Genomic DNA, 20994 nt, shown 5'->3' with positions numbered 1-20994 from the left:
TCCTTGTTTGTTTAGAACCAGGATGGGCAATACAACACCATGATGAGAGCTGAGGTTAGGGACAAGATCTGGCCTGTCACCAGGTGCCAGGCCTGGAACTGTGGTGCTGTGTTCTGTTAGACGGCCCTGGGCTCGTCCTGCACACACACTTGGGAAAGGTCCCAGGTGTCATTCATGGAGCCCGAGGAGAACTGCGTCATGGGTCTTATGCGTAGCGACACCACACATTCTGGCCAGCCCTGCCAGGCTTGGTTTATGCCTGAGGTCCCAACATAGTCATCGATGGTGCCTCTCCTCGCTCTCAAAAGTGCCCTGTTTGATTGATAAACTAGACAACTGTGTCATTACAGATGACAGCCAGGACCCCAGGTAATTGCCCACCCCACTCTCCTGCTACGTCCAGTCCTCTCCATTTACTTACTACTCTCTCTGGTGCCTTTGTCTATCTGCTCTCCTTCCTCTACCCCCCATCGAGATGGGGGGCTTGTCGAGAACATGGCACCAAGGTCCCCTGTTGTGTGGGTGTCGGTCATCACAGAAGGAAGTAGTGGTTGGCAGACCCCAGAAGGCCTCCAGTGCTGGAGTCATGGCTGGGTCAGCCCTGGCTCCTGAGTCCAGCCTTTCTGGCTCATCTTTCTTGGTCCCTGCCCTGCTCTGGAAGTCTTTGAGCTTCTGTCTCCATTGCAACAATCTTAAGGTCAAAGCAGATTAGCCTGGTTTCCATTCTCATCTGATGGGCAGGTTGAAGAGCCAGTGGGCCCGGGCAGCCCGGTGCCTCCCTCACAGGAGAGGCTCCAGGGCTAGGCTGTGCCATCTAGTGTGCCACCTACTAGCACATATGCAGCTCTTTGAGTCATCACTTAAATTCATCAAAATTACTTGGGTATGTTGGCGCACACCTGTACTTGGGAAGCTAAGACAAGAGGATTAAGTTAGAGGCCAGACTCAGCAACATAGTGAAACCCTCAGCAACTTAGTGAGACCTTGTTTCAAAACAAAAAAAAATAAAATAAAAAGGACTGGGGGTATACCTTGGCGGTAGAATGCCCCCAGGTGCAATCCCTAGTACCAAAATACATACATGCATACTTACATCCATCAAAAATTAAAAAGCTGGTTGCATGCACTCGCCATGCCAAGTATTCCTTTAGCCAGCTGTAGCTGTGGCTTCTGTACTGGACCACAGATACAAGCACAGCATCCTTACAGAAAGCTTCCTCAGACAGCATGGCTCAGCTCCTCCCGTTCCTCTCAAGCACCATTTGAAGTGGCAACTTCGTGTGTTAACAGCCACCAGGAGTGCTCTTGAGACCCTTCAAGATTGATGGGTTTAGAAAGCATGGTTTTATCAACTCGAAGACCGTGCAGGCTCCTCATCACCGGTGAACCAGAACTTTTCAGTGGTGCTTTTTCTCTTCATTCTAGAATGTTCCTGCCGTCATTCGAGGATGCTGCTTCTCTGGCCTGTTAACTCTGTTGCCATCATTTTTGCCACGTCGCGTACAGTGTGTGCTGCTTAGTCCATGCTGTCCTTTAAGCTAGTGCATACTTTTACTTCAGTTTGTCTGAAAAGAAAACTTCCTATGAATAGTAGAAAACCATCAAAGGAAAAGACATTTTTGCCAAGCAGGCTTTTTGTTGAAGATTCACATATGTAGGGTGGGGTCTAGCTCACAAGGGCTCATCTTGGTGACTTTCACAGCGACATTATATTGCTTCTAGTGGATTCACTAATTTGCTTGTAAAATTTCAGCAGATTCCCTTCCCTGTGACAGGCTCTGGACCAGCTTCCCCTTTATTTTAAAAACCAAAAAAAAAAAAAAAAAAAAAAAAAAAAATCTAGTACTGGGGATTGAACCCGGGGCAAGTGAACACGCTAGGCAAACACTTTACTACTGAGTTACACTCCTAGCACTTTTTAAATTTTATTTTGGGACAAGGTCTTGCTAAATCGCTAAGGCTAGATTTGAACTTGGGATTCTCCTGCCTCAGTTTCCTGAGTATCTGGGATTCCAGGTGTGTGCTACCATGCCCAGTAGTTCCCCCTTTCTTAAAATGGACATTATCGCTGAGTATGGTGGTGCACGCCTGTAATCCCAGTACTTGGAAGGGTGAGACAGTAGCATCAAAAGCGTGCGGCTAGCTTTAGCAACTTAGGCCCTCGGCAACCTAGTGAGATGCCCTTTTAAAATAAAAAGGGCTCTGGGGCTGTATTTTGGAGTTAGAATATCTTTGATTCAATTCTCAGTACCAACAGGGGGTGGGAAGACAAACCTATTACATGTTAGCATAAATAATACGGCCGGGCGTGGTGGCGCGCTCTTGTAATCCCCGCGCTTGGGAGGCGGAGACAGGAGGATCGCTCAGGTTCGAAGCCAGCCTACCTGGCTTAGGAGACCCTGTTTCAAAAAAAAAAAAAAAGGTCTGGGAGTGTAGCCCGGAGGTAGAAGGGTTTCCAGGAACCCCAGTACCCCCCCCCTCAAAAATACGTTTCATGAAAAGAACCATTTCCTTAAACAAAAAACATAATGAGAAACAATTGTTTTACATATTTTATTTTTGCAAGTCCCTTTAATGTGTGGCATATAGAAGAGCCTGTTCTCCTGTCTGCTTCTGAGTTCCGCCTCCATGGGTGCCACATGTCACGTTTTCTCGGGAAACTCTGCTGACTGCTTTCACGAGAGGATGGAGGTGAAAAAGGCCAACAAGTGTTTAATATAAAAATGGGTTCACCATGCCGGGCATGGTGGCGCACGCTTGTAATCCCAGCATTCAGGCGGCAGAGACTGGAGGATCGTGGTTCGCAGACAGCCTCAACTACTTAGTGAGGCCCTTTGCAACTCAGTGAGACCCTGTTTCAAAAAATAAAGACTAAAAAAATAGGCCTGGGTGTAGAGCTCGGAGCTACAATGCCCCTGGATTCCATCCTCAGTACTGCAAAAAAAAAAAAAAGAAAGAAAAGAAAAAAAAAGAAAAAAAAAAAATATATATATATATATATTTTTTTCACTTTGCAGACCTCCCGAAAGCTTTCAGGGGATGCCTCCTCCCAGTGACACCCCTTTCCTTACTCTGGGGACCACTGGTGGTGAAGTGATTGGCACATGGGACTAAAAGACAGGTGCAGTGTCCAACATGAACCGACCTTCCCAGCAGCCTCAGGAGGAGAGATCACTGTCTGTGTCTTACCTGCAGCCTAGGGGTGGGGATTCTTGCTGAGCCTGTCCTACAGGATCTTTGTGAGGCTCGCCTCCTGTCTGCGAAACTTCTGCACACACTGAAGTATAGAGAGAGAGAGAGAGAGAGAGTGTGTGTGTGTGTGTGTGTGTGTGTGTGTGTGTGTGTTACCAGGGATTGAGCCAGGGGCATCCTGCCTCTGAGCTACACCCTCAGCCTTATTTTGTTTTGTTTTGTTTTGTTTTGAAACAGGGCCTCACTAGATTGCTAAGGCTGACTTTGAACCTGCAATCCTCCTGTCTTGGCCTCACAGCACTGGGATTACAAGTGTGCACCACCACACCCTGCTTGAAGTAGTATATTTATAAATGGCATTATCGAGGAGCCAAGTGTGGTCACCTCTAATATGTAGGACAGTTATTTTTAAAAGGCAACATCCTATCATCCTATCATCATCTCACTTGGTCTGAGGAAACCTTCATGAAGGGAAAGGCCATCATTCTCAGTTTATAAGCATTGATTAAGGCTTGGTCAGTGAGTTGGACAGAAACAGGGACTGGCCCCCAGGGTGGTGACAGGGACACACTTGTGGCTAAGGAACACTGGCTCTGGCCGGCTTGGTCAGTCTGAGCTCTTATCTGAAACATTTTTGACACACTGACACAATCAGACTGGGAAACATGCCGTCAGCAATTCTTTGCTTGAATAAGCTACCCTCAGTCTGAGTCACCTAGCAAATAAGACATGGTTTTCAGCTGTGAAGAGCTGAGGCTTGTCTCCACAGAGGGAACCATTTAAGAACATTGTGAAGGACTCATTTAAAAATCAGCGGATAGCCAGGTGTGGTGCACACGCTTGTAACCCCAGCATTCAAGAGGCTGAGACAGGATCACAGTGTGCAGCTAGCCTCAGCTACTTAGTGAGGTCCTTTGCAATTCAGTGAGACCCTGTTTCAAAATAAAGAATAAAAGAAAAGTGTGGGGGTGCAGCTCGGAGGTAGAATGCTCCTGAGTTCCATCCCAGTACCAGAGGCCTGTTTTCCTTGACTGGTGAAAGGCCTGACCTTTCTCCTAGAGGAGTTTGTCCTTGTGAACTCTCCCCTCCAGGAGTCGTTTCCTGTAGGAAAAACAGTTGACTACCCCACTCTGATCTTAGAGGACACATTGCCTGTAATTGTAGAACTGCCTTTAAACTTTTCTTCCTTTTTCTTTTGTGTGTATGTTACTGGAGATTGAACCCATGAGCATTCTATCGCTGAGCTACACCCCCAACCCTATTTTATTTTATTTTATTTTATTTTGTTTTGTTTTATTTATTTATTTATTTATTTATTTATTTATTTTGTGGTACTTGGGGTGATTTTCTACCTCCAGGCTCTACTCCCAGACCTATCTTATACTTTATTTGGAAACAGGGCCTCACTAAGTAGCTGAGGCTGGCTTTGAACCTCTGCAATCCTCCTGTCTCAGCCTCCCAAATGCTGGGATTACAAGCGTGCACCACCACGCCCAGGTTTTTTTAAATTTTGAAACAGGGTCTCGCTAAGTTGCTGAAGCTGTCCTCGAACCTTCGAATCTCCTGTCTTGGCCTCCTGAGTACTGGAATTACAGGCATGTGCCACTACACCTGGCCTAAGCTTTTCTTGAACTAGAAAATGGGGAAGAAAGCACATGTCCAGTTGTGGCAAGCTGACATTAAGATGTGGCAACTATTACAATGGATTTAAAGAAATCTTTACAAAGTTAGGTTTAGTTAAATTTCACTCACTCTGTTCCTTATAAACATATTTTTATTGGCAGGGACATAAGCCCTCTAGGATTAACTTTGTTTAATTACATTGCCATGCCATGCTATGAAATATAGATGGGCCCTCCCTTCTCTATCTACATTAATATGGTTACCTGAGGTAAAATTTTCAGTCTCTCTTTTTTTATTTTTGTGGTACTAGGGATGGAACGCAGGCATTTTCTACCTCCGGGCTACACTCCCAGACCCATTTTTATATTTTATTTGGAAGCAGGGTCTCTCTAAGTTTCTTTTTTTTTTTTTTTTTTTTTTTGCGGGTCTGGTGATGGAACCCAGGGGCATTCGACCTCTGAGCTATACCCCCTGCCCTATTTTTTATTCTTTATTTTGAAACAGGGTCTCACTGAGTTGCAGAGGGCCTCACTAAGTAGCTGAGGCTGTCCGTGAACCGCGATCCTCTGGTCTCAGCGCCCCCGAATGCTGGGATTACAAGCGTGCGCCACCACGCCCGGCTCTCTAAGTTTCTGAGAGCCTCACTAAGTAGCTGAGGCTGACTTTGAACCTGCCTGATCCTCCTGTCTCAGCCTCCCAAGTACTGGATTACAAGCGTATGCTACCACGCCCAGCTTAATTTCATGATTTTTAAAGGCTTAATTCAATTGCAAGTGATAGAAATCCAATTCTAACTATCTTGAACAAAGCAAAAAGCAGTGCTGATGGTGGAAGGGAGCAGTCTGCCTGCAGGAGAGGAGTATAGGGCTGGGAGAGAGGGCATTGCTGGGTCCTCTGCGCCACATGCCACTGGGCTTGGCCCGTCCTCTTCTTCTCTCCTCCCTCCATCCTTGTCAGGCTCCCCGTCATGGTGCCAAGATGGCTGCTATCCACTCCGAGTTTTCATTCTATCCTTTCAGCCATCTCAGTGGGAGGAGGTTTCTTTTTTCCAACAGTTTCAGGGAAGTTCCAGAATAGAGGTTCCAGAATGGAATTTCAGTATTGGTTCTGATGAGTTATGCTCTCCCCACCCCCAAACAATCATTGTGGCTAGGAGTGTGCCTATGCAGGGGGCACAAGGCCACTTCTGGGACCAGCATTTCTCAAAGGAAGATCAGGATTGGTAGGCGGGGCAGGTGGGAGAGATTTGGGGTTGTGGACTCCCACACCCCAGTACTTTTGAGGAATTGTTATTCACGTAGCTGTGATCTGGAAAAGTGAAAGAACTGGGTTTGTTTGGTCTTGCCAGGGAAAGACAGGCCTTGTGCTTAGACACCTTGGTGGCTGGACATCAGCCAGCCATGGATTGTCCCTGGCATACAGCCTCATTTCAGAGGGAAATGCCCCTGTCAGATCAGTCCCCTGGGTTCAGTATCCTGTGGCCACACACTTGATACAGATGATGGCGGAAGGGTGTTGCCCAGGCTGGTGAGCCCTGGTAGATGACCCAGGGAGTCTTCAAAAATGCTCTGCAGTCAGATGACAGTTTTGTAACACCCAGTCTGATCAGGTCATGCTCCTGTTAGTAAAAATTCACCATGCAATCTTACCACAATTAAAAAGAAAAAAGAAGTCAGGTATGGTGGCACATGCTTATATATATAATCCTAGTACTTGGGAGGCTGAGACAGAAGGATTGCAGGTTCTTGGCCAGCTTCGGCTACTTAGTGAAGCCCTCTGCAACTTAGTGAGAACCTGTTTCAAAATAAAGAATAAGATTCAGGTGTGGTGATACACACTTATAATCCCTGTACTTGGGAGGCAGAGACAGGAGGCTCACAGGTTGAGGCCAGCCTCAGCTGCTTGAGTGAGGCTCTCCGCAACTTAGTGAGACCCTGTTTCAAAAATAAAGAATAAAGGCTGGGCATGGTAGCACATGCTTGTAATCCCAGCACTTGGGAGGCTGAGACAGGAGGATTGCACAGGTTCTAAGCCAGCCTCAGCTACTTAGGCTCTCAGCAACTTAGTGAGACCCTGTTTACAGATAAAACATAAAATAGGTCTGGTGGTATAGCCCAGAGGTAGAAAGCCCCTGGGTTCCATCTTGGTACCACACACACACACAAAAAAAAAAAAGAATAAAAAAATAGGGCTGGGGTGTAGTTCGGAGGTAGAATGTCCTTGGGTTCAATCCCCAGTACTGCAAAAATATAAAAGTAAAAATAGGGCTGGGAGTGTAGCTCAGAGGTGGAACGCTCCTGGTTCTACCCCAAGTACTGTAAAAAAAAAAAAAAAAAACAAACAAAAGCAAAGACAAAGACCAAAAAACAGTATGTGGTGGTACCTGACTTTAAAAACTTGGAAAGCCGAGAAGGGAGGATTGCAGGTTTATGTACAGCCTCAGCCACCTCACGAGGGTCTCAGCAACTTAGTGAGACCCTGTTTCAAAATAAAAAATAAAAAAGATTGGGGATGTAACTAAGAGGTAAAATGCCTCTGGGTTCAATTCCCAATTCAAGAATAAATAAATAAATAAACAACAAACCATCCCCACAAGAAGATTCTATTTTCTCATCCCCAGTCTTCTCCCGTAGATGGAATTTTTGTACCAGGTTAATATATTTTAGCTGATTGTTGAGGTATTTACTTTTGGGACTCTGAGTCATATATGTTGGGTGGCTGTTTCTTGGTTTTTTGGTTTGCATTATTGTCTGCTGAAATCTGCTATAGAAGATGAGATGTTTGCTGTTTCCTCCCATCTCTACCACATAACCCACTTTTCTCATCCCTGTCCTGTTATAACAGAATTATATTGTGGTCAGTATGGAGACATCTAGTAAACTATGATTTCTATTTTGTTGTAGAATGCATTCTTCAAACATTTCTCAAAAGGGGTATATGAGAAATAAAAACTGTGAGATATATGTTTGGGGAAAAAGCCAATCATACGGAGCCAGGTTAAGAGGTTTGATTATGAGATGATTTAAAGTCAAAGGAAGCGAAGCCAGGCGTGGTGGTTACGCCTGTCATCCTAGTCCTTGGGAGGCTGACACAGAAGAATTCAGGTTTGAGACTAGCCTCAGCAATTTAGCCAGATGCTCCGAAACTTATACTCTCTTTCAAAAAAACAAAACAAAAAAAATATTAAAAAGGACTGGGAGCCAGGCGTAGTGGTGCACACTTAAAATCCCAGTACTTGGGAGGCTGAGACAGAGAATTGCAGGTTCCTGGCCAGCCTCAGCTACTTATTGAGGCCCCTGGCAACTTAGTGAGACCTTGTTTCAAAATAAAAAAATAAAATAGGGCTGAGGGTGTAGCTTAGAGGTAGAATGCCCCTGGGTTCAATCCTCAGTACCAAACAAAAACAAAAACACAAAACAAAGGAAGAGAGCAGGAGAGGAGGAAGCAGATAGAATCTCAGTCATGAATTAGAACCAGAACATCTTCTGCAAAGATATAAGCAAAATACATCCCTGTGCTCCCCAGCACCTCCTGTGGCTCCCATTGTACTTGGGATGAAGTTCAGGTGCCTTGGAAGGGCACTCGTGCCTTCCAGCTCCAGCCCCAGAAGCCGTCCTGCCCGCCGGCTCCCTTCCTGCTGGTCTCTGGCCTCTAATGCCACTCGTCCTCTTCTTGGAGGCCTGGCGTGGTTAACACTTTGCCTGGATGATCTTCCCAGTCGGGTTTCTGTTGTGCCGTGTGCCTGCCTAGGTCTTAGTACTTAACCGTAGAACATCGTGCTTGCTTATTCCTCCTGGACCGGCAGCCCGGCTCTGTGACCTTGAGCAGGTTACCCAGGTTCTCTGTGCTCCAGTCTCTTCCTTTGTAGAATGTGGATCACACGGATGCCCCAGCAGATGAGGTGACCAGGAGTGAAGCTCTCAGTCATGTCTGCCACCTAGGAGATGTCAGTCTGTGCTCTGCATACCTCTTACAGCACAGAGGTAGAGCTGGTGGGTTGTAGTCACCAGTGCCCAGTGTAGGTCTTGACAAATCAAGTATCTCCGGGGCTGAGCAGAAAACCTGAGTGAGGGGACAGACTGGGTGGGACTTCTGGCCTGGTGGGAGTGAGGGCCCAGTGTTTCCAGGTCAGCTTGCTTATTTGTGTGTTTGTTTTTTTTAATTATGCCACTGGGGTCTGAACCCAGGGGCTTTCTACTGAGCTACACCCTCAACCCTATTTTACTTTTTATTTTAGAACAGGGTCTCACTAAGTTGTTAAAGCTAGCCTCAAACCTGCAATCTTCCTGTCTCAGCCTCCCTAATACTGCTACTACAGGCATATGTCACCATGCCCAGCTCTGATCTTTTTTTTTTTTTTTTTTTTTTTTTTTTGGTGGTACTGGGGTTCCTGGAAGCCCTTCTACCTCTGGGCTACACTCCCATACCTATTTTAAACTTTTTAACTTTTGGAAACAGGGTCTCCTAAGCCAGAGTGGCTGGCTTCAAACCTGTGCAATCCTCCTGTCTCCACCTCCCAAGCGCGGGGATTACAAGCATGAGCCACCACGCCTGGCTGATCATTTTTTTTTTAATGAAAAATTTGAACCAGATGCCACCTGGCTACAATCCCAGCAATGCAGAAAGCTGAGGCAGGAGGATTATAAGTTCAAGGTCAGCCTAGGCAGTTTAGCAAGACCCTGTCTCAAAATAAAAATAAAAAAAGGATTTTATAAGTAGAGCTGGGTACACTGGTGCATGCCTGCTGAAGTAGGACGATCACAAGTTTGAGGCCTCTGTGCAGTAATTTATTGAGATCCTATTTCAAAATAAAATAGAGCCCTGGATATAGCTCAGTGGTAGTATGCTTCTGGGTTAATCTCTGGTACCACATACACACAAAAAGAATTTTATAGATGTGATACAAATGGCTCATAGGCTTCCACAGAGGGAGATTAATCAGTGTTGAATCTGTGTCTCTGGTTAAACTCCTGGCCTTTGACAACAAGTTACCTCCCACTTACTAGAAGCTGTTCTGCGGGCTTTTGCTATTCCCTTGCTACCGCCAAGGCACCCACAGCCCTTCACCTGGAGGAGAAGTCTAGCCGTGTTCTCTTATCTTCAGACACTGTGGCAGGTGATTCTAGTCTCAGCCCAGTAGGAGAGAAGGCAGACAAATCACGATGATGCTGATACTGATGCTGATGACCACACAGGACTGGGGACAAAACCTGTGTCAGAAGTGGGATGTGGACTCAAGAGCCACATAAGTCCTGTGGGGGCCATATCCTCATATCCTGCAATGCCAGCAATGTTTTCAAACCCATCTCTCAAGCCCATGGTTTGAGATGACAGAGGGGATGATTTAGAAAAACTGATCAGAGACTCTTTCACCCCCATGAGGGCCCTACAATTCCACATATAAAAATTGACTTCCAGAAGGTTAATTGTGAGGAAGGCCCTTTCCAGCCAATGGAATGTTTTACCAGCCGGGTAGCTGTTGGTCTTGGGAAAGACCCCTGGCTCATGCTCACGTGTTATCCTCCTCTGAGTATTCATTTTCTCTTTCTCAAACTCATGTGTGCACACATGCATACTCATGCGAGTACACGCATGCGCATGTGCACACACACATACACACAGTGGTATAGTTCCATCAAGAAAATGCCAAAGATAAAAGGATTATAAGAGAGAATGTATGTATTGACCTGATCCCCTGGTAAACTGTGCTTCACCTGGGACTAAATTTCTTCATTATTTTTTCTTTCTTATATCTCATGGACCAGTTTCTTTTAATTTTTTCCTTTTCTTTTTCTTTTTCTTTTTCTTTTTCTTTTTCTTTTTCTTTCTATACTGGGGATTGAACCCAGGGGCTTTCGACCCCCAAGCTATATCCCTAGCCCTTTTATTTCTGATATTTTGTGAGCCCAGGGGCATTCTATTTTTGAGCTACACTCCCAGCACTGTTTTATTTTTCATTTATTTATATTTTTGGTGTTACTGGGGTTCCTGGAAACCCTTCTACCTCCGGGCTACACTCCCAGACCTATTTTATATTTTTGTTTGGAAACAGGATCTCTTAAGCCAGCGAGGCTGGCTTCGAACCTGCGCAATCCTCCTGTCTTCGCCTCCCAAGTGCGGGGATTACAAGCGTGCCCCACCATGCCCGGCACTGTTTTATTTTTTATTTGGAAACAGGGTCTCACTGCATTGCTGAGAGCATCACTAAATTACTGAGGCTGGCCATGAACCTGTGATCCTACTGTCTCACCCTCCCAAGTACTGGGACTACAAGCCTGTGTCACCACACCCAGCTTGATTTTTATTTTGAAACAGGATCTCCCTAAGAGTCTTGTTAAATTGCTGAGGCTGAGCCAGGCATGGTGGCGCATACTTGTAATCCTTGCTTGGGAGGCTGAGACAGGAGGATCGCACAGGTTCGAAGCCAGCCTCAGCTACGTAGTGAGACTCTCAGCAACTTAGTGAGACCTTGTTTCCAAATAAAATATAAAATAGGTCTGGGAGTATAGCCTGGAGGTAGAAAGCCTCTGGGTTCCACCCCCAGTACCACAAAAAAAAAAAAAAAAAAATGCTGAGGCTGGCCTTGAACCTGCGATCCTCCTGCTGGACCAGTTTCTGAACTTTTATGATGTGATTAAGCTTGGCATCATCCACTTTCTTGGTCCTTCCAGACACTTGTAGAGGCCCAAGCTGCTAGTTGCTCTCACCAGGATGTTTGGACATCCTAATCTCTTGCTGTTCTCCACATTCTGGAGTGGTACCACACTAGACCTGGTCTGGTGCAGGTCACTCCTGCTGGGTGCCATGACACTTGCCCCATTCCCATCCTGCACTGGTGTGTCTAGTATGGGCTGTAACATTTGCCCCACCAACCAGACCAGTATCCCAAGAGCAGGACCATATCCAGGTCCCAGCATAGGGTGGATAGGGTGGCATATGGTCAATTTGTGCTCAGAGTGTAAGGTTAAGTGAGTCGGTGGTTGAGGGCCTCCAGGGAGTGTGGGAAGTGGCCCCATCATATGGATTGAAGCTAAGCTGCCAGAGGTGGCCAGACTCTGGACATTCTTCCCAAGGACCTGGATAGCAGGGTTTTTTTTTTTTTTTTTTTTTTTCTTTTTGTAGTACTGGGAATTGAACCCAGAGCATTCTACCTCTGAGCAACAGCCCTAGCCTTTTTGAAACAGGGTCTCCTTGAGTTGTTGAGGATCCTGCTGATCTGCCAGTGCTGGTCTTGAGCCTGCAATCCTTCTGTCTCAGCCTCCCAAGTACTGGGATTACAGGTCTGTACCACCATGCCCAGCCTAAGTAGTATTTTTAGATCTACACTGTGCTGTCTAGTACAGTAGTCAATGGCCAGATTAATTTTTGAAATTCAACTATAATTAATTAATTAAATTACAAATTCATTTTCTCAGTCACAGCAGTGGCTAGCAGTAGTCATTCTAAGTCATTTTCACCCTGGCAGAAGTCCTTGCTGAATGCTGTGTGTATGTCTCTGTTACTCTAAACCTTATGATACACCAATAAAAAAGTAAGTTCTTTGGAAGGTGTTGACCTGGACACTGTCTTGGAGCCAGTTGGGGTCTGCACGGTGAGGAGGGGGCATCTCTGGCAAGGCGAGGCAGGCTTTCTCCTGACCGTGTTCCTCATCACCCTGCCCGCAGGATGCTCGTCAGAAGTTCCGCTCTGTCCTGGTCGAGGCCACGGTAAGGCTGGACGAACTGGTGAAGAAGATCGGCAAAGCTGTGGAGGACTCGAAGCCCTACTGGGAGGCGCGGAGGGTGGCGAGGCAGGTAAGGCCGCTCTGCACACCGCTTCCTGCCTCTGCTACATTCGGGCGCCTTTTGGTGTCTGGATCTCTTGCTGAAAGTTGGAAGCACTTGTGCTGTGTGAGCTGGAACAGTCCTGATTTGCTCAGGGCTGCATTTGGGGATGGCCTCTTATCGCGCCCCCGTCTGCCTGGTTCCAGCTTTGAACACTGTTAGTAAGCTCAGGTGCTGGCATGAGGATGACCCTGTGAGTGGCTGCCCTCTTGCCATCTGGCTTGGCACCTGCGTCCCTGAGTTGGAGGTTTGGAACATCAGGCAGGTCCTCCTCCTCTCCTAGTGACTGACCTGAGGCAGCGGGGGGAACCCTTCTTGGGGCGCTGGCCCTGTGCTCCAAGACCCAAATAAGGAACCAAGGCCAGCAAGGGGTGGCAGGGGAAAGGGATGGCGACAACCAGGCAGTTGCTGCCGACTACGTGGAGCCTGGTTCTGGCTTCACAGTGTGCATTCCTTTGGTCTCCACTAATGTGATGCTGAGAGCCAGGCCCTGTGAACAGGGAAGGAATGGAGTCCCAACAGTTAAGGGGGCCTGCTGAGTGCAGGCCTGGGCTGGGGGCTTTTTATATACCTTCTAGCCTTCTTGGGCTTTCAGCCTGGTGTGTCTTCAGCCTGAATCACTAGCTCCGAGCACTTTGAGATGAGAGCTCAGATTTCCCCCAAAAGATTTAAGCAGTTGGTCCAAGTCATAGTTTAGTAACAGGTGACCATCTCTTCGCACCTTCTATGCAACGGAAGATACTGCCCCCCAAAGCCTCCACTTGTGTGATGTTCAGTGAACAACTACAAAAGTGTTTTTGAGCATCACTGTGTGCGTCCAGTATGTTTTAGGCATCATGAGGGAGCTGTCAGTAGGGGAACTTCGGGAAGTTAGGCTGCAGATATCTAGGAATGTGCGGAGATGAGACCCATGGAGGATGAGGGGCCGGGGCTGAACCCTTCCTCTTCTTTCCGGTACCTCTCAAGTTTCTCATTTTGGGGTTCTCCTTGCTGCATTGGCATCCCACTGAGAGCCTATCTTTTGTACTCTGAAGTTTCAGATTGGACCTTGCCATTTAAGCCATGTTGTCTCTGTTCCCAGACAGAATGGCTGCCTGGGACTTTTCCTTCTCTGGTCTGGTGAATTGGGCTGTATTATATCAAAGACCTAATTACTGGTTGGTCTGCACTGAGCTCTGAGTAGCCTCTCCTTTTCTTACCTCCCTCTGGGCCCCACCCAGGCCTCACATGTCCCAGGGAGAAGAGATTCTTCTCACATACTAACTGTGGTCCCCACAGGTTTTAGAACCTTGAGACATCATCCCTCCAAAGTGCCTGAGGGCCAGCAGTGTTTCAATCCCCCACTGTAGCCTAGGGAATAGATCCCTGACTTGAAACTCGTAGGTTCAAGTTAGCCTCGAGGAGGAAATTCTGATAATTCCATTGACATCTTGAATAAATACCAAGGGTATTAGGAATCTCCTTCCTGAAAGCCTTTAACACTTGAATTTATTGTCTGCTGATTCTTAGCCTTTGTCTACTGACTGAGCATCTCTAGTACAAAACTCTAAAATCTGAAATGCTCCAAAATCTGAAATCTTTTGAGTACCAACGTGATGCTTGGAGTGAAAAAGTCTATATTATGAAACTTAGTTTTGTGCACAAAAATAACAGAATTTTATGAACTTGTTTTCAGGCTATGTGTATAAGGTGTTTATGAATCATAAATGAAACTCCTGTTTAGACTTGGGTCCCATCCCCCTGATATCTTATTGTGTATATGCAAATACTCAAAAATCTGAAAAATCTGAAATGTTCCTGATCCAGATCACCTCAGATAAGGATACTTAACTGGTACTAACAGCAGCCCACGTTCTCTTTCTGAGGAGAAGACTAAGGCAGGTCTGTGGAGTCACTGCCTTGGAGTTGCGGTTGAGGTTTCTCTACCCAGAGTTTCCCTGCCTGGTCCCCTGAGCTCAGGTTTCAGTGGTGGCTCAGGGACCTTTGTGTTGTGGGCCACTAGACATGGACCCTCTGCTTCAGGCCTCCAGCCCCAGGTGATGGGTGGGGTCCAGCCTGCTCCCACTCAGGGTCTTTGAACTTGCCATCCCCTCATTTGTCCCACTCACCTGTCTCCTTCGGGTCTCTGCTCCAACAGTGCTTTTTATCAGCAAGGTCTACACATTTAGAATGCAAACTCAGCCCATCACCTCCACCCCCAGCCACTCTTCCTTGATTTGCTTTTCCTTCCAAGCACTTCTTACCCTCTGACTTCTAAGTTATTTGTTTAGATTAAGTGAAACGTTGTTTTGCTTTGTTGCTGTGTATAACAGGCAAAGGAATGAATGAATGAAAGAACAAGTAAACGAGGGGCTGAGGAGCCACTCGGCACAGGCATTCCTTGCCTGCCGCCCTTGATCGGCTTTTCCACTCCCTGGCCCCTTGTAGCACGGTCAGCAGTGGGTGGGAACACAGCTAGAAAATCCAGCTTCATCTGGGTTGGCTTCATCCAAATCTCACCCTGGTGGGGATGGGGGAGAAGCCCCCAGTTGGCTGTCACACATCCTAGAATAGATGTCACACCATTCCTTTTTTTTTTTTTTTTTTTTTCCCCTTATACCCCAGACCTCTTGGATGGGAACAGAGGTAGGAGGGAGCTGCCCTGGGAGGCTCCCTGGCTGCTGGAAGTAGTGGATTGTGGTATTTCTCCCTCCTTTCACTCCCTTTCTTGACCAGCTAGGACAATCCATGACAATTAATAAGTCCCTTGGGCAAGCCACTCAGTCATCAGGGCTCACCCGGGCAGCTGATTCCCAGGTCCTGGGGGTGACTAATGGGATCCTGGTGGGCAGAGGCTCAGCTGTGGCTGCAGACCCTCTGGGACTCCTCCCTTCCTGCAGGTGGGGAAGGAGAAAGAGTGGAGAAGGTTTCCAGCGATCACTGCCCTCAGCCCAGCCAGCCTCTTTGGTTGCTAGCGGAGTAACTGGGAAGACACTCAGAGGTCGAGGCTGGATGTTATACTTCCTCTCAGGATGGTGGCTCACCTGAGCTTTACTTCCTGATGTAAAGGGGATAGTGTCCGCCTCCAGCTGCTGCCAAGTGGAGCTTCCTGTTTTCTTCCTCTGGCCTGTTCCCACCCCCTTCCTTTTTATATTTACAAACCTGAATGTGCACAGCAAGGCTGGTGTCTGAAGATGCCTTCAAAGCAGTTCTTTGAGTGCATGCCATGAGCCTCAGTATTCTTATCCATGAAACTCTGATGGTCAAGGGACCATCACTGTTCTATGCCTGTGAAAACAGAATCCTTGCTTGAGCTTTGGGAGTCTCAGTTTCATGTAAAAAAGGAAAAAAAAAAAAAGAAAAAAAAAGGCCAGGCATGGCGGCCTATAATCCTGGCTTCTCAGGAGGATCACAAGTTTGAGAACAGCCTCAACAACTTAGACCCTATTTAAAAGTAAAAATAAAAAGGGCTGGGAGAGCTGGGCATGGTGACAGTAATCCCGGTACTTGGGAGGCTGAGACTAGAGGATCGTAGGTTCACAACTATCCTCAGCTACTTACTGAGGCTCTCTGCAACTTAGTTAGACCCTGTTTCAATTAAAAACTAGAGCTGGGGGTATAGTTCGGAGGTAGAATTACTCTGGGTTCAAACCCTAGTACCGCAAAGAAAGGGAGGCTGGGAGTGTAGCTCAGTGGTCTTTACTGTGTTCAGTTTTCAGTAGCACGCGCGCACACACACACACACACACACACACACACACACACAGACACACACAATTGGGATGTATCATAGACGTTTTAGAAGATAGACAAAGAAGCTGGACATGGTGGCACACGTTTATAAAAAAAATAGACAAAGGAAAAAAAAGGTTCAATACCTCCTGTTACATGTGATGTATATTCTCTATTCTCTTTCTACTTTTAAAATCAGATCATATTGTAGTTGGTGGTATTATATTTCTGGAATGCCTATATCTATCCATCCATCCAGTATTTCACCCAAACAATGGAGAGTACTTACCTACTCCTTGTAGAAAACCTTTTCTTTCTTTCTTTTTTTTTTTTTTCTTTTTGGTGGTACTGGGGTTCCTGGAAGTCCTTCTACCTCCAGGCTACACTCCCAGACCTACTTTTACATTTTTATTTGGAAACAGGGTCTCCTAAGCCAGCGCGCGCGGCTGGCTTTGAACCTGCGCGATCCTCCTGTCTCTGCCTCCCAAGCGCGGGGATTACAAGCGTGCGCCACCACGCATGGCCCGAAAACCTTTTCTTTCTCTCTTTCTTTCTTTCTTTCTTTCTTTCTTTCTTTCTTTCTTTCTTTTTTTTTTTTTTTTTTTTTTTGCGGTACTGGGGATGGAACCCAGGAACATTGTATCTCTGAGCTACCCCTGGACCTCTTTTTTAGTCTTTTTAGTTTTGAAACAGGGTCTCACTGAGTTGCGAAGGGCCTCACTGAGACTGTCCGAGAACCACAATCCTCCAGTCTCCACCTCCCGAATGCTGGGATTACAAGTGTGTGTTATCACGCCCAGCTACGTAGAAAACCTTTTCTATAACATGGTTTTCTGTAAAGAGTTTATAAAGATCTGTAGTTGTTAGGCCTGTAGGAATGGTATCTGTCTACTAAAAACTTGTGTTGACTTTGTTATTCCTGATGTGAACTCACTTTCCTAGCAATGACTTAGATCCAATCCTGTGATCTTGAAAAATAAGTCCGTGTTCTGCCAAGAGGACAGGATATTTTCGCTATGCTGGGTTGGGGGCAGGGACTGGCTTTCATTTCTTTGGGGGTTTTTGTGCTTGAGCCCGAGCTTGTTTTTGAGGCTGCTGTAACATCTGTCAGCCCATCTGGCCGGCAGCGTGGGTGAGTACAGACAAGGAGCTGGCCCTGTGACGCAGGAGTGCTGAATGGCAGAATGTTCCTCGCATTGTTTGCTCTCCAGTGCCTAACTAGCCCAGCTGTGGCCTTGGACCTGACATTTTTACTGCTGTCATTCCAACCTTTGTTATTTTTTTCTTTTTTTTTAAACTGTAAAACATATATATATATATATATATATATATATATATATGACATAAACCTTACTCGTGTGTGTGTGTGTGTGTGTGTGTGTGTGTGTGTGTGACTGTGTGTGTGACTGTGTGTGTGTGTGTGAGACTCTGGATAGCACCCAGGGCCTCACACATACTAGGAAAGTGCTCTAATGCTGGGTAACATCCTCAGCCCTTTTGTTTTTAGTTTTGAGACAGGCGCTCCCTAAGTTTCTGAGGTGTGCCTTGATTTACAATCCTCTTACCTCAACTTTCTTGATTGCTGGCATACACCACTGAGCTGAGCTATTTAGCATTTTTTCATTGTACAGCTCAGCACTATTAACTATGTTCACACTGTTCAACCCTGACCACCACCTATCTTCATTTTCTCAAATAGAAATTTTTTTCTCAAATAGAAATTCTATATCCATTGTACAAGTGTCTTCTACCTGGCCTGGTAAGCAACCACCTTCCTTCCTTCCTTCCTTCCTTCCTTCTTCTCTTCTTTTCTTCCTTCCTTCTCTTCTTTTCTTTTCTTTTCTTTTTCTTTCTTTTGTGGTATTGGGGATTGAATCCAGGAATATTTTACCTCTGAGTTATTTTTATTTTGAAACAGGATCTTGCTAAGTTACCATACACTGCCCTCAAATCTTTGAGCCTCCTGTCTCAGCTTCCCAAATACTGGGATCACAGGTGTGTGCCCCACTCTTCAGCCTCTGCTTTCTATTTCTATGAATCTGAGTCCTCTAGGTGACATCTTAACTATGAGGAATCTCACAGTGTTTGCCTTTGTGCGACTGGCTCATTTGACTTGGCATAATGTTCTCAGTGTTTGACGGTGTTGTACCATTTATCAGGATCCCCTTCCTTTTTAAGATGGAATACTATTCCTTTGTATATAGCGCATTTTGTGCATCATTTATTTGTGGGTTTGAGAAACCTGGTTTTTTTTGTTTGTTTGTTTTTTTGTTTTTTGGTGTTACTGGGGTTCCTGGAAGCCCTTCTACCTCCAGGATACACTCCCATGAGCTACACTCCCAGACCTATTTTTTTACCTTTTCATGTGGAAACTGGGTCTCTTAAGCCAGCGTGGCTGGCTCCAAACCAAAGCGATCCTTCTGTCTCCGCCTCCCAAACGCGGGGATTACAAGCGTGCGCCACCACGCCCAGCTTGAAACCTGGTTATTTTTTAAATGGTTAAAATGAGTCAGAAGAGAGCAGAGCACTTTGCCACTTTGAAAGGCAGCATAAATGCAAAATGGTGAGGGAAGGTCAGTGCTTCAGATTGCCTTTTGAGTGTCATGAGACCATGGAAGGCCATGCTCCACACTTAACCTACTTAGGAAAGTAGGTGAGTGGGGAAAAGTTTGAACTTTTTAGAATGACTTGGCCTGACCTCTGAAGCCAGATTCCCAGCTTCAAATTCCCACGTCACCACTTAATAGCAGTGGAACCTTTGACAGACCACTTAATCTCTGTGTCTCAATTTCTTCGTCCACAAAATGGAATTATATAACAGTTTTTGCTGCAAACCAAACCATTCGAAAACTTAGTGGCTTAAAACATGTCAGTAGATTATGATTGTGCTGGGCAGTTTTTCTGACCTAGGGCTTTGCAAACACACAGTTGGCATGTTGGCTAGGGGCTGGCTAATTTTGGATAGCCTTATCTGTCAAGCAGTTGGTTGGTTGTCTGGTGGGATAGCAGGGATGACTGGGCTACATGTGAGTCTCATCCAACAGGCTGGCCTGGTCCTTTTGCATGGTGTTGAGATCTCTGGAACAAAAAGAGTACACCCTTTTCAAGTCTGTTTGTTCCACACTTATTAGCATCCTACTGGCCAGAGTAAGTCACATGGCCAGTCTTGATTTAGAAGATGGGGGAAAAATAATCTTCACCTGTAGAGTACTACATACATTTGTGTTATTTACTATAATGATTGATCAGCACATGTGAAGCATATGGATCAAAGAAATGTGAGGTGTATTGTTCAAGGTGTTTGTTTCAGTGGTGGGGATTGAACCATTGAACCAGGGCCTTGTGCATGCTAGATAAGCTCTCTACCACTAACCTACATCCCCCAGATGAACTTCTTCTATAATCAAACAGTATATACCTGCTGCTTTAAATTAAAGAGAGACCACCACTACTATAACAGCAGCAACAAATAACTGTAGGGGCAGAATAAGAAACAGACTGAAGCTCACTAGAGGGAGAAATATGTAAGTTGTAGAGATGGTGCAGGAAAGTGACCCAAGTAGACTGGACACATACTATGATGCTTGTGAGGACTGAATGTGCAGAGGATCAAAAATTTAGGAGGAGGAATGCTAACTCAGCTTTTCGCCTGATCCAAAGAGCTCTAAACCCAAAGAGATAATGGGCAGAGCCTTGAACAGATGGAGAGTCACGTTCCCAGGGAAATGAAACTGTCCAGGACCTCGCATCACCCTCCAGATTCTTACATTAGTTGCAGAGGAACAGAGATTCTAGACATTGACGTTCTAGAAGGCCCTCCTACGTGGGGAACCAGTGGCTGAGATGCTGCCAGGTGGGAATACACTTAAAGACATGTCAGGTGTGGGAATTTACTTTCTTTTCCAGGGATTTTTTTCTTTCAGTTTATTATTATTTTTCTTTCAGTAGTTATTTACTGGGCACCTACTAAGTGGCTGACACTGCTTCAGGCACTTTTGTGATCTATCAAGACCAGAACAAACATCCCAGCCCTACGGAGTTGACACTTCCCTCTTGGAAGTCTTGTCAAAGTGTGTGGAATGAGATATGTTGAGCAAAGGTACCATTAAGATGGCAGGGGAGGGATGACGTGACCGGAGAGAAGGCCCTTGCAGCATCAGCCTGGCCCACGGTCCTGACTGAGACCGCGGGGCTCTGGAGCGAGAACCTTGCACTGTCTTTGAGAGCTTGATTAAGTTCTAAAGTCACATGTGGTGCTCTGCTTTAATGGCATCATTGTTTTTGGGTTTTGGTACTGGGAATGGAGCCCAGAGGCATTCTGCCTCCAAGCTGTATTCCCAGACCTTTTTATTTTGAAACAGGTCTCCCTAAGTTGCTGAGTATCTCACTAAGTTTTTGAGGCTGGCCTCAAATCAGTGAACCTCCTGTCTCAGCTTCCCAGATACTGAGAGTATAAATATGTGCTACCAAACCCAGCTGGTCCCATCGTTTTTTTTGTTGTTGTTTGTTTGTTTGTTTTTTGAGCTGTAACAATGTGTTAGTGCCCTGCTGCTGCTTTGAGTGGGGGATACCAATAATTGCCTTTTTTTTATCCCCATTTTATAGTTAGGAGGAAACTAATGTCAGAGCACCAAGACCAACACTT

At 46.0% G+C, this 20994-nt stretch overlaps 1 protein-coding gene across 7 annotated transcripts in view; it reads left to right on the top strand.

Moving 5' to 3' along the window:
• SH3BP5 (SH3 domain binding protein 5) overlaps nt 1-20994 on the top strand; it is a gene marked incomplete at both ends in the record, with an annotated part of 79858 nt that overhangs the window by 20128 nt on the left and 38736 nt on the right. For 6 of the 7 annotated variants that reach the window (XM_080715042.1, XM_080715041.1, XM_080715039.1 and 3 more), the window contains one exon: nt 12480-12608. The exons of the other annotated variant lie outside the window; for it this stretch is intronic. In XM_080715042.1, the coding sequence (XP_080571168.1) occupies nt 12480-12608 (129 nt within the window). The remainder of the gene's footprint in view (nt 1-12479; nt 12609-20994) is intronic. 7 annotated transcript variants of the gene reach the window in all.

The sequence above is a fragment of the Muscardinus avellanarius genome (genome assembly GCF_963383645.1).
Source record: "Muscardinus avellanarius genome assembly, chromosome: 18".
NCBI classification, from domain to species: domain Eukaryota; kingdom Metazoa; phylum Chordata; class Mammalia; order Rodentia; family Gliridae; genus Muscardinus; species Muscardinus avellanarius.
The sequence above is the reverse complement of the archived record's forward strand: the minus strand, read 5'-3'. Positions and strand labels throughout refer to the sequence as shown.